Source organism: Antennarius striatus, chromosome 6 (assembly GCF_040054535.1).
Source record: "Antennarius striatus isolate MH-2024 chromosome 6, ASM4005453v1, whole genome shotgun sequence".
NCBI lineage: Eukaryota > Metazoa > Chordata > Actinopteri > Lophiiformes > Antennariidae > Antennarius > Antennarius striatus.
Genome location: NC_090781.1, coordinates 6,598,716 through 6,611,608, shown reverse-complemented (window position 1 = coordinate 6,611,608; position 12,893 = coordinate 6,598,716). Strand labels below are relative to the sequence as shown.

The window sequence follows — 12,893 nt, the reverse complement described above, 5'->3', positions numbered from 1 at the left end:
TTATCTTTTTTGTTTTTTTTAATCCCTCTTATTTCAGGAGGCTGAAAGTAAGTTTTACTGTTAAAATGTGTTTTTCACAGTGCAATCTTTCTGCTCTTCTCCTTTTCCTTGACTACTGCTTTTTTTTTCTCTCTAAGGTGATGGAGACGAAGAACATGCTTTATTTAGTCACAGAGTATGCGAAGAATGGGGAGATATTCGGTGAGTGACATCAGTGCTTTAAACAAAGTTTGACCACCAGCTACACAAAGTAATCTACTCTTCTTTGTCAGTAATATTTTGAAAAATAAGTGTCAAAGTGTTGGTGAGTTTGCATTGCTGTAACACTTTGCACCAATTTCAAGTGTCACATGATTCGTAGATGTTTGAGAACAGTGTCCTGTTATGGCCTTCATCATATGTTGCTTGTTACTGCCATAATAAATGTTTTCCAGTCATTTAAAAATCACAATTCATCAGAGGCGGGCTGTGAAGAACACACAGAGGCAGGCTGATAGAGTAAGGATTGATTTATTGTCATGTGTTGCATCATCACTTCTCATTGGTTTACAGTACCGGTCACATGTTATGCAAGTCAGCATAACTTTCAACGTCACATGGCAGTGTGGCATCACATGACACCGATTCGGTTTAAAATACCCTGTTAATCTTTTTGTTGACAATTGTCACTTGACTTCTAATGTTACCGTTGAGATGTTTAACACCACATCTGTAAAAGGTAACAAAGATATCTCTTCAACCATCAGCGTAGTTTATTTTTTTAGCACTAAACAAACTTTCTCAGACCTGATAACAGAAGTGAACCGTGTGACAGGGAAGACCTAGAAACCATTGACGTAAACAGAGAACCATTCCCCAAATCAAGCTTATAAAGACTTGAAATGTGCTGATTGCTTGGAATGCGTGTTTCTCAAGAACGACCCATCCAGATTATACTTTGCTTTTGATGCTGACGTGGTTAGATTATCAAATGGCAACTTTAAGGACTTAAATTTGCTGCTGCCTTGTCATTGGATTTAACTGATGGAGAGTGGAGATAATTTCTATTATTCAATTTATAAAATATTAAACAATGAAAAATTAACCCAGTAGTCTGAATATAGTTTTAGTTGTATACTAGAGTAGTCAATAAATATTCTTTTGAGTTGATCAACTAACCTGTTCATTTTCTCATCATTTCAGATCTCCTTTCTCTTTCAGATGAGAAACGACCACAAACCACACTAAATTCTAAGAATTAAAACATTCATGTGACAGTTTTCTGTAATTCACCGCAACGGTGAACAAACAGACGTCTTAAGAGCTAAATAAATGTCACATAAATAAAACATCAATGATTCATCACGGCAGCCTGAAACACTTTCAGAACATATTTTTAAATGACTAAACCAGATGTTGGTGTTTTTCTTCCCTTTGTAACAAATGGCCGAAGCAGATCAAAGAAAATCGCACGAGTTTTTTGCTCTAACTTATATTCAATTCTTAAGGTACTGGCTGCAAATTCTGCTTGGAGGAAGAGTGACCAACATGGAAGTAGTCGGATTTGCAATATAAGCATGAAACTAGTCTTAAAGTAAATTCTTACATCATACAAAAACAGGGTTTGACAGTGGAAGTGGAACTTAGTCTGCCATGGGACCACATGGCATTATCACTACTTCACTGATTATTTTATGATATCAGTATTTTCACAATGGTCATTAACTGTATTAAAGATATCATACATTTATTTTGTTACAATATTAATGCAGAACATTTTATGTTAACTCCACAACAAACTATGGGCTATGATTTTTCAAGGTCAAAAATGAAATGTGGGTTCATTTGTGGGTCGGCTTTGTACAATTTGTAAACTCTGCAAGCTCAATCCAGTACATTTTATTTTTCTATTAGAAATACTATGTTATTGAAATATTCTGTCTTCGTTGCAGGATTTCAAATGTTAAGATACACATATTAAAAAGTTGCTTTTCATACGCAAATATGTTGGTATTATTTTAGTTAATAATGTGGACAGGACCCAAATTGTATATTCAAATATATTGCAAATATAGAAGACCTGTTTGACGTAGAGTACCTGTAAGTAGGGAAGGATTCAAAAGGATTGTTTTCCTCACCTCTTAGACAGTCTGAGAATGTTAAGCACTTAGCCTACTTTCAGACATAGTAGCTGAGAGGATTACTCCAGCAATACTCGACAAAAAACTTCAGAGTCACGTCTAGTGAGTGTGTTTGTCTTTGTAATTTTGACACCAGTGTTCAACTTGTGATGTTGACTCAGCAATGGTAATTCCTGTTTGTGTGACGGAGCTGATATGCAGATATGATATAATAGTATTATAATTATGATATAATTAGCAAATGCATAATACAATAGATATTATAATAATTTCCATATAGGTATCATTAAAGTGTAATTCTTCTTCTCAGATAAAATTAGAGAAAATGAGGGTAGAAAGAACAGCGGTGTTGTTACATATATATTAATTAACACTTTGGTTATTCTAAACAGCAGCTTTTTACACAGTGACAGCATTAGTTTTGATGGTACAGAATGCTATTTAAGGAGGAGTTCAACATTTTGGAAAATATGCCAATTGCTTTTATGCAGATCAGGCTAAAGATTCATCACCACCCTCATACTGGTCTCTTTGATATGAGGCTACAAGTGTGAATAGTTGGGTTATTTCAGGCCCACTTTACACGACACTGATTTTGCTGAATTCACATGGTATTGTTTTCAAAGGGTTCCACTAAAAGGGCTAAAAATGTTGTCGTATACATGTCAAGGTAGCAGTCGAGGGTGTATCCTTTTAAATCATCAACACTACAGTTTAAGATCACAGTAATACATGCACATGGGAGGAGTGCTGATAAACTGAAGGGAGTTTGCAGCACAAACATGACAGCTTTACTTTGTATTTCATATAATGTATATAATCATGTTACTTAATGAACAGAGCTATCATACAGTAGTTATTGCCTCCTTTCTATGTCTGCCATGATTAACTTAATGGCGCATGGCTTCAGTGTCATCACTAACCAATGTTTCTGAGTGCTTTGTTGACATTCTCATCTTAGTCTGATTAAGAAAGAGATTAAGATGTCAGACTTCTCCTTTAAATAACCAATCATAGTTGGACAACTTCATTTTCCATAATCCATAGATTATTTTATGGACAATCTTAGGGTATTATAAATCTATTGTGTCCTGATTCCTCATACCCTTCTTCCATGATTGCACACTGCAATATAGTTATATAAGACATTAATATGTCATCATCAGCTGCGCATTGACTTAACCAGGCAGACGACCACTGGTACATGCAGCGCAAGTCTAATATTACAGTACTCAATCTCACAAAATTGAACAATCATTTCAGATTCCAAATACATGTTCTGGAGATGGTTCAAGTCGTTATGTCATGATTCACAGACAAATGGATAATCTGCCAAGCCACATATCCTCTTGCCTCTTCATAAACCCTTCCTCCATAATCGTCCTCCAGGGAGTTTTTCCACTTTACTGACACAATGAATTTCTCAGGTCTGCTTTTGGCCATAGGTGGTGAAGAGTAAAAGATGTGATGTTGTTGATGCTCAGCAGCCCGTCCTACCATACCGAATCGATGGCATTTGGCTCAGCCTCTCTTCTCTCTTAACACCAAGAAGTAAATGTCCTCTGGACCGCTGAGCCTTTACAGATGAATGTCTTAACTTTTCATTACTTCATGGATGTTGGTTGAGGCTGGGTATGGATGTGCGTGTGCGTGTGCGCATGTGTGTGTGTGTGTGTGTGTGTGTATGTGTTTTCACGCACACACTAGAGCCATTGGAAACAAAAAAACAGATCTGGGTTTGGCAAAACAAGACAAGTGATGGGTTTACTCCTGAAAAGGCGCACAGCAGAGGCGTCTGTGCCAGCTTGCTGGTGTCTCTATGCATCTGTCTGTCAGTCACACAGTCTGCATCATAACGACAGGATGTAGCAAACCTAGAAATTGGGTCAGTCACAAATCAGAATTGCAGAGAACAGAGGCAGGTGGGCAGAGGAAGCAGAAGATAATATAGGCAGGAGCAGGGGGACATCCATTTGAATTTGGAAGGTGGTGGAAAATGTAGGGCATGCATATTTAAGAAATCACTGCTGGAGAGATGGGAGTAGAACGGCTGGCAGTGAGTAGAATCACTCATGCAGATCTCTTGTCTGACCGACAGGAAAGGGAATGACACAAGGAGAATGTTGATTTCAAGAATGCACAGATTTTTGGGAGATATTCATTGGAACGCGCAATTTCTGTTTCACCACAGACCGTCCTTCATATAATTTCTGTTTCTGCATGCTGTACTTGTCAGTAGCAAGGGTGTGGCAGCTTTGACTTTGATGGCCACAAGAGAGAAAACATAAATTAATGAAGGAAGGGTTTCCCAAAGTAACAACTATTACTGCACCAAATGACAGCAAGGCTGTATGTATGTATTAAAGTAATTTCGCTATGAGAATGTTACATATTCATTTTCCAACTGAATTTGGAGAAAGAGTTCATGTCTGCTTGTCAATGTGGTTTCTGAGATTCTTGAAGGTAGCAGGTTTCTACCTTTTGATAGTCATTATTTTCAGTAGAATTACAGGCAGCACGTTGCATGATGTCTTTCAATTAACCCTACTGTTGACAGATAAATTGCAAGGCAGAAATTTGATGTGAGAAGAGATATTGTATCTATAATTGAGCTCAGGTAATTTGAGCTAATCTTCTTCAGTGAGTGCAGGGATTTTAAAACCATGTTTTACTTTTATAATAAACAAATAAAAAAAACTGTCTATACCCTATATTGTGGCTTTTTTTCTATTTCTGAATCTGCACAGTAAAACCAGTTCTACAGTAAAACAAATTACCTGTAACTAAATAATAGATTAAGGCCCTTTTATTCATTATCAATGGCTTTAGAAAGTAATTGCATGCATCTAATTGTATGAAATGAAAAAACCAAGGAAAATTTAGATTTGTGATTATACGTCAGAATTTAAATTGCTTAAGTGCTTATAACAATGTTCATGTTTAATACTGAAGTAATACAGTATAAAATTCCTCCACCCTAGTTTCTGTTGTACTATTTAATAACCCTTCATGCCAAACTGTTACCGATAGACGAAGAAAGGAATACAAATCTAAAATGCAATGAGGTAGCTTGACAACGTGTGTCATTAATTAACCCTCCCACATCAACTATAATTGCCAGCTACACACTGGAATGCCTTTGTGGTATGTATAATCATCTGTTTTTATGTCGAAAAATGATCAGATTTTTTGGATTGAGAAAAAAACTTTTTTTTTTTCAGTTTGAATCACATAGTTCTTGAAGTGATTCAATTTAGTTGTTTTTTCCTTTAATGTGACACAATTATTTTGCAGAGCTGGGAGAACATGAAACTAATCTTTTCAACTTAGAGTAGCCATTTTCATCTGTGTTCATAGATTGCTTACCAATTCATGGCCATTCAACAAGAATGAAATTAAAAGAAAGTTTGGAATTTGTGTGGCAAAAGCAAAATGTTCTTAGTTTAAAAACTCTATAATCTTACTTTTTGAAATAGTAAGATTATAGAAGCAGCAATTTGCAGGTGATCAGTTATTTTAATACATACACTCAAATCTAACAGTCAAATCTAATAGAATTAAATGTAACATATTTTCAGGATGAAACAAAGTGCAGAAAGGTGAATGCATCTTGTTTGACAATAGATTTAAATGCAGTTGCTGTTTGATTGAATTTTGGCAGGTGAGCCGGACATTTCAAAACATTACCCATCTGTATTCAATCTTGTTTAGACCTTAGGCTGGTTAAAATGTCCTGTAGTGAGTGAAAATATAGGGTAAAATATGATGTTTTAAGACCTCCTGAATGACTGCTTATGATTGTACCATGGAGGAGAAAGTCACAACCAGTAGCTACGTTGGATGAAAGGGCAGTGTGCAGCTCCAGCTGGCTCCAGCCCACTTTAACCCCAAACGGTGCCAGTATTCAATCTGCACCACCATCTATCAACACCCACGTGACTTTAATGTGGCTGCTGTATGTAAGTGGTTTGGGTATCAGTTACTGATGTGGAAACGGAGCGTGTGTTTGCCCCTTGTCCTCTATGGACACACACACACACACAGTCTCACACTCATTCCTGTCCCGTAGTGCTATCTGAAGTCCAGCCAGAGGTCTAGCCAACAAGCCAGTTTGTACCCATAATGTTTGTCCCCTCCAAATCTGAGCAGCTGTTAAGAGACTTAGCTGTTCACTCAGCTCTCAGCAGAAGTGGAACACAGTGGTTGTTGAGCTGTTCCCTAACTCCGCTATGATTCATACATGTTCTCTTCGCTTTCCCAGAATGCAGGTCTGTGGGCCTCGCTGTGCTGAGGTCCTTGCACCTGCCAACATTGAATCATCCTTCCAGTGGGGCAACAAACAGCAGTTTTTGTCTGTGTGTTAATTGTTTAGACAGTAATCATTTGTATGGCTGCAGAAACAAGTAGATTAGTTCAGATTAGTTGTGTTCTTTTTTAATGTTCACAACTGTTTTAAGTTTAGTGTTTACCCCACAGGTGCTTACTTGTGCCTCCTCAACACATTCCCCTCCACAGTGTGTTTTTTGATTAACAGCATTGCATGAAAGCTGCCATGGTCATCGAATAGCCTCCACATTGGAATTTGCCAGCCACTTTCTAATCAGGTTTTGTCACTCTGTCAGATGGTAGCTATTTATCAACCCGGTTGTTTAGGACTGAACAGCAGCATCTCCTTGAAGCTTAATGGTTCAACTTATATCCTGAAATCATTTTTATTGTATAGCCTCTCTACCAACACATGACTGACCCTCTGGTCAACCAAGAATTGCTATGACGAAGATTGTACCATGTGTTTCATACTGCTGGCCTCAGGATAGGTGTTTCTACACGTCGAGTATTTCACGATTAGATGTTGACACAATATTTTCGAGTTTGTTTGACTTTTTCAATCTTGACTTTTTTATCTTGAACAAAAAAGTGTATGTTGCAACATAAACTAAAGTACTAAAGTTATTTAAAGATATTAAATATTTCTCAGCAGTGTGAAGACCAGACAAGAGTGTTTTTTTGTTTTACATCTTTTGCTAACTGCTGAACTTATTCTGCAAATTAGAGCTGTTTTGCTATTGACCTTGTGATTGTCTGTCTAAATTTTATTTCTTTATATTTTAGACATATGTCTAAAATATGATGTCAAGTTTAGTTGAAGAGCTCACAAATTTGAAATGTTTATCACATTAGCAGGACATATAATAGTTGGGTTTGGCATGTATCCTCCAGCCTTAATCACTCCCCCCAGATAGGTTTACGTAGAGGTAGTGAGGAATGGCAGGCAAACTTCAGGAACCCACTAACTGGAGCCTTCTTGTACATGCAGGTTGGGGGTAGAGTGTCTGACAATGAAGAGTGTGTGTTCCATAATGTTTGAGGAGGCCTATTGATTTGAATATTGTTTGTATGTAGCAAAGCTTGAGTTGTGTGACTGAACCTACAGACTTTGCTTCATTTTTATTGATTTGTTTTTAATGGTTGTGCGGTGTCACCAACTCATGTCAGTGGTTTGTATTCAAACCAACACAAAATATTTCATCTTGTTTGCTGCAAAGTGTGAATTGAAGAATTTACGAGCTATCTGGACAGTGGGTGTGAGGAGAAATCCTGCTGACGGTAACAAACGCCTCCTTCCAAAGTTAACAGGGTTACAAAAAGTCGGGCATCCCGATCAAAAATTGGTAATAGTTTAGAGACAAAAGTTGGAAAAGGTGGAAAAAATGCATAATATGGAGAAAAATTCTATGGTGTGGTCCCTTAGAGACAACAATAGATTGAGTTTATGTCCTTTTGAAAAAAAAAAAGATCAGGTAATATTGTTCCTAACTTTGTTGAAACTGTTGGAAAATGTGTTTATTTGTCTATTTGTGCACTGTGCAGCCCACAAACTTCCTAAGACACCCTGTTCCAACTTGTACTGATGTGTACATCATGTATCAAAACACCAGTTCTCAGAAATATCATCCTCCCATTTCCTCTATGACAACAGAGAGCATCCTCCAGAATCAGCCATTACTCACACGAACATGCTAAAATACTTGCACTGAGGTACAATGGTAATAGGAAACATGTACACCGTACATCTTAGACAGAGTCATTTTAAAAAACCATTCTATAATTTAGAGCAGCTGTAAACAACTACTGGCTCAATACCTGCACCTCATAAAAAATAAATCATCCTTTCAACATAACCACCAACATTTAGTGGATGAAAAAATCAACACAAATGCATTTTTTCAGCTTTACAAAGTCATTCATTGTACTTTGTCTTCTGATTCATATCATATTCATTAATATGAAATATTGTCTGTATGCAATTCTGACATTACATGTCTCCTTATCTTTCTGGTTGCAGACTATCTGGCGAAGCATGGCCGTCTCAGTGAGCTAGAGGCCAGAAGGAAGTTCTGGCAGATCCTGTCTGCAGTGGAGTATTGTCACAATCGAAACATTGTCCACAGGGACCTGAAGGCAGAGAATCTGCTGTTGGACGGCCACATGAACATCAAAATTGCAGGTACTGTATAAATGTAGTTCAGGAAGACTAACATAAGAAAAACTCATTTATAAACCAGAAATACAGGATGCTGACAGGTGTAGCTCAGAAATGACCAGTCAATTCACATAGTATTCAGAGGTTGCTTGCAAGATAGCTGTGGGCTGGAAGATGCCACAAGAAATGTCCTAAAATCTCAGCAAGAATCCAGTCTAATGGTCCACTTTATCAAGAACTGATCCCAGGAGGGAGCCCTTCCAGTGGTCTATAGCTTTAATTGTGAGGAGGAAACATTAAAGATGGAGGACAGAGAGGGTAAAGGGACCCAGAGGTAGAGATTTAAGATGAAGCTGAAGGTTGAAGTTCAAAGTGTGATTATTAAGCTGGTGGCATTTATAAGAATGTCACCCTACTGCTCTTTTCTCAGAGTGGAGAATGAGGGTGCTGAGAAAAAGCAGGAGGGGCTTTAATTGGAGAAGGAGGAGGTGATGTATATTTGCTCCTGTGGAGTGGTGGATAAGAGAATGAAGGAAGGTTGATAAGGAACGGTGCATATTAGCAGGGTGGCAGAGCTGCATCCATGACAATGCTCTGAAAAAGGCAGAAGTTTATCTAAGGCTCTATTCTCAGATAGTGATACTAAATCCATCTAAAGTGAACACATCACTGAGGAGGGCTAAAAATACAAGTGTGAAAGGATACCATGCCCTTCACTGAGAAAAAGGAATGTAGTCTGCTTCTCAACCCTCCCAAAGTCTTTGGTCTTCATCAGAATTAAGCCATTGGTTTTTAAACTGAATAATGGCACTTGATAGAGAAAAATAAAAGTTGTGCTTCCCATTTAAATTTTTCATCCCCGTTATGGCCAGTGTTTTGTGGTTTGTGTTGAAATATAAAATCAAGTAAGGACAAATTAGACCAAATTATGTACTAAATGATGGGGAACCAAATCTTTCACCTGCATCATTACTTGTATAATCCTGTAATCTGTTTCTTAGAAGGGTTCAAGATGAAAACCTGGAGATGTTATTACCCTGGCAGTAATTTTCTCAAACAGGTCTGAATCACAGCCAATTGTTCTCATTGCAGATTCGATTTGAAGCAGGAAAACAATGAACAGAACATTACCTGGCTTGTGATTAAAGAAAATGTCTCCAGGGCAGTCTTCAGCAGGAGGGTGCATTCTTTTCTAGACTTACCCACAACATGCTCAGACAAGTTTTGTAAATGGTACATGACGTTTAGACAGGAACGTATGTCAGCTTTACACTGAGTCAGAACACAAGTCTTTGCTTCCAATGTCCTAATTTCATTGTTGAAATTGTTGAAAGAGTTTTGTGGGATAATTGTGTATTTCCAAATGCTTAATGTATGATGGGTTTTTTTGGAGGCCCTGTAAGAGAAATCTAACTACACCACACAATATTTTTTATAGTTAGTGTTTGGGGTTTGTTTGTTTTTTACACCTCTTCAACCTGTAGTTTCAGCAGTAGTCTGAATATATATGTCTAAAACAATGTTTCTGTGCTGTACCTTTTGCGTTCGGGTTTTCCTGAAGTCTTGTGATGTCTTTACTTTCTGAAGGCCAGTTCTGGTCAGTCTGCATGAAGCTTAACAAGGCAACGGCTAGTCAAAGAAAGGTCATGCTCACAGTGGCTGCAGAGAGAGGAACAACAGTGGTGGGGGGTGCCCTTCATGTTTTCACTTCAAATGACCCCTGTACATTTTAGTTGACAGATTGAATGAGGTGGAAAGGGACTAGGAGAAATTACAAAAACAAAAGCAAGTTTCTGGATCAGAGTAGGGGTGGGCTACTCTTTGTGTCCTAACAGGAAATATAACTCTTGTTTTGGGTTGTGTTTTGTTGTTAATTAATTCATTGTGTAAGCTGTACAATTTGAAACACAATTATACAAATCACATGGGGCGGAACGGTGGCGCAGTGGTCAGTGCTGCCGCCTCACAACACTGCGGACCCGGGTTCGAGTCCCGCACTGTGCGGAGTTCGCATGCTCTCCCTGTGTCTGCGTGGGTTCTCTCCGGGTTCTCCGGCTTCCTCCCACCTCCAAAAACATGCGCTTCAGTTTGATTGGCCGTTCCAAATTGCCCGTAGCAATGAGTGTGTGTGTGTGCATGGTTGTATGTCTTTGTGTGTGGCTCCGCGGTGCACTGGCGTCGTGCCCAGAGTGTCCCCCACCTCACGCCCTATGCCGCTGACATAGGCTCCGGCTCCCCATGACCCACTGCAGCGGATACAGCAGTGGTAATCTGAAAATGACTGACTGACTGACATGACATTGTATCATAGAGCAAAATATACTATTCATCAGCTGTTTTGGAGGGGAAAAACTGTGAAGCATATGTTAAAAACAAATCCCTGTCTACAGGGGAGCATGACAGGGGCTCGTCAGGCTATAGGGCAGCTTTTCATGCTCATGCCGTCGAGCTGGCAGGGTGCAGAGCAGGAGTCACCAATTAGCAGCTAGTGGCCAAATCCACACAGCGACAGGCTTCCATCCAGACAGCGAAACCTTTTTTTATTACGTAACAGCCTGTTTTTACTTGTTATTAAAGCAGCCAAGACACAAGCAGCTCAATAGAATCTTATGTGTGTTACTTGGTCATTCTTTTGTTAAAATGTCAAAATTGGATGTTAGTGTATGCTGCTACGTATATCTGTGCGTATGGTTAGCTAAGAGATGCAACAAGACAACAACATGACAGGATAAAAAAATAAAAAAAGAATTGTTTCTGCAACAGCTGTACAAGGCTCATGTACCTAATTGGCACAGCGTCTTTTGTACTTTTCAAAAGTAGAATAATTTATTAAACACGATTGTGAAGCTAGACATGGAAAACCTACCCACAGAAGTACAAGATAAAGACACAGAATAAATGAGCATTCTCATTCACATCAAGAAAAAATTTACCATTTAATATCCATTACATGGCTTTAGTAGTGGGGGGAGGCCAGAGAAGCCAGTAGTAACCCATACAGACATAGGGAGAACATACAAATTCCATTCAGAAAAGTCCCAGGTCCTCAAGTGAATCTGAATCTAGGACCTTTTTTGCTGTTAGTCAATAGTGCTACACATCAAAGGCAAAACATTTTGTCTATCCATCCATTTTCAACCGCTTAACCGGGCCCAGGTCACTGGGGCAACAGTCTCAGGAGGGATGCTGGGATGCTCATACTTCCCTCTCCCCAGACACCTCTTCCAGCTCCTGCGTGGGGATCCCGAGACATTCCCAGGCCAGCCGAGAGACATGGTCCCTCCAACGTGTCCTAGATCTTCTCTTAGGTCTTCTCTTAGGACATGCCCGGAACACCTCCCCAGGGAGGCGTCCAGGAGGCATCTGGAGCAGATGCCCAAGCTACCTCAGCTGGCTCGCCTCGAGGTGGAGGAGCAGCGGCTCTAATCCGAGCTCCTCCCTTGTGACTGAGCTCCTCACCCTCATCTCCCAGCAACTCTACGGAGGAAATTCTTTTCAGCCACTTATATCCGAGATCTTGTTCTTTCGGTCATAACCCAAAGCTCATGACCATAGGTGAGAGTGGGAATGTAGATTGACCAGTAAATCAAAAGCTTCATCTTACAAATCAGCTCGTTCTTCATCACAACAGACCTATACAAGGACTGCATCACTGTTACAACCCTGCAGAATGTTGACTACAGTATGTGATGAAATGGCAGTAACATAAAGCAAAAACCAGGAAAATAAGCAAACAGGAACTTGGGCAGCTGACATGTAAATAAACGGGAGCCAACACAAAAGACTTTGCAGTTGCAACTGGTGTATTTTATATATTTCAAGACAAGACTTTAACACAAAACAAGTGAGACTGCCAAACTGAAAATAATGTTACATGGTCTAGGGAAATGGATGTTGTTAAAATTAAGGAAATAATCTATAACACAAACTAAACAATGCAGGTAACTAAACAAAATAAAAACCCTGCCCAACTACACTAACGAGACAATCAGAAAACTGACCAAAAATACAACAGAAAGACAACATCCCTGTAACTGGTGTTTCTAGACAAAAGACACTAAGGGTGATATGTATAGAGGCCTCTGTCTAGCTGCTCCGAGGCCATGGACTAACAGAACATGCAAATAACTAACAACGAATAACTAAACAAAAAATGGCAGTTACTCACCACAGAGAACATGGTACAGAGATAGAGAGCTGAGATGAGATGAGATGAGATAGAGTCTTCCTCCCTCTGAATGGCAAATAAAAGACTTGTATAGGGTGTGTTTGGGCGGGGCATACAATTG

The 12,893-nt window shown here is 39.1% G+C and overlaps 1 protein-coding gene across 2 annotated transcripts in view; it reads left to right on the top strand.

The window, feature by feature from the left end:
- sik2b (salt-inducible kinase 2b) overlaps positions 1-12,893 on the top strand; it is a 44,409-nt gene that overhangs the window by 8,714 nt on the left and 22,802 nt on the right. For both annotated transcript variants that reach the window (XM_068317300.1, XM_068317299.1), the window contains exons 3-4: positions 138-201; positions 8,467-8,628. In XM_068317300.1, coding sequence (XP_068173401.1) covers positions 138-201; positions 8,467-8,628 — 226 coding nt within the window. The remainder of the gene's footprint in view (positions 1-137; positions 202-8,466; positions 8,629-12,893) is intronic.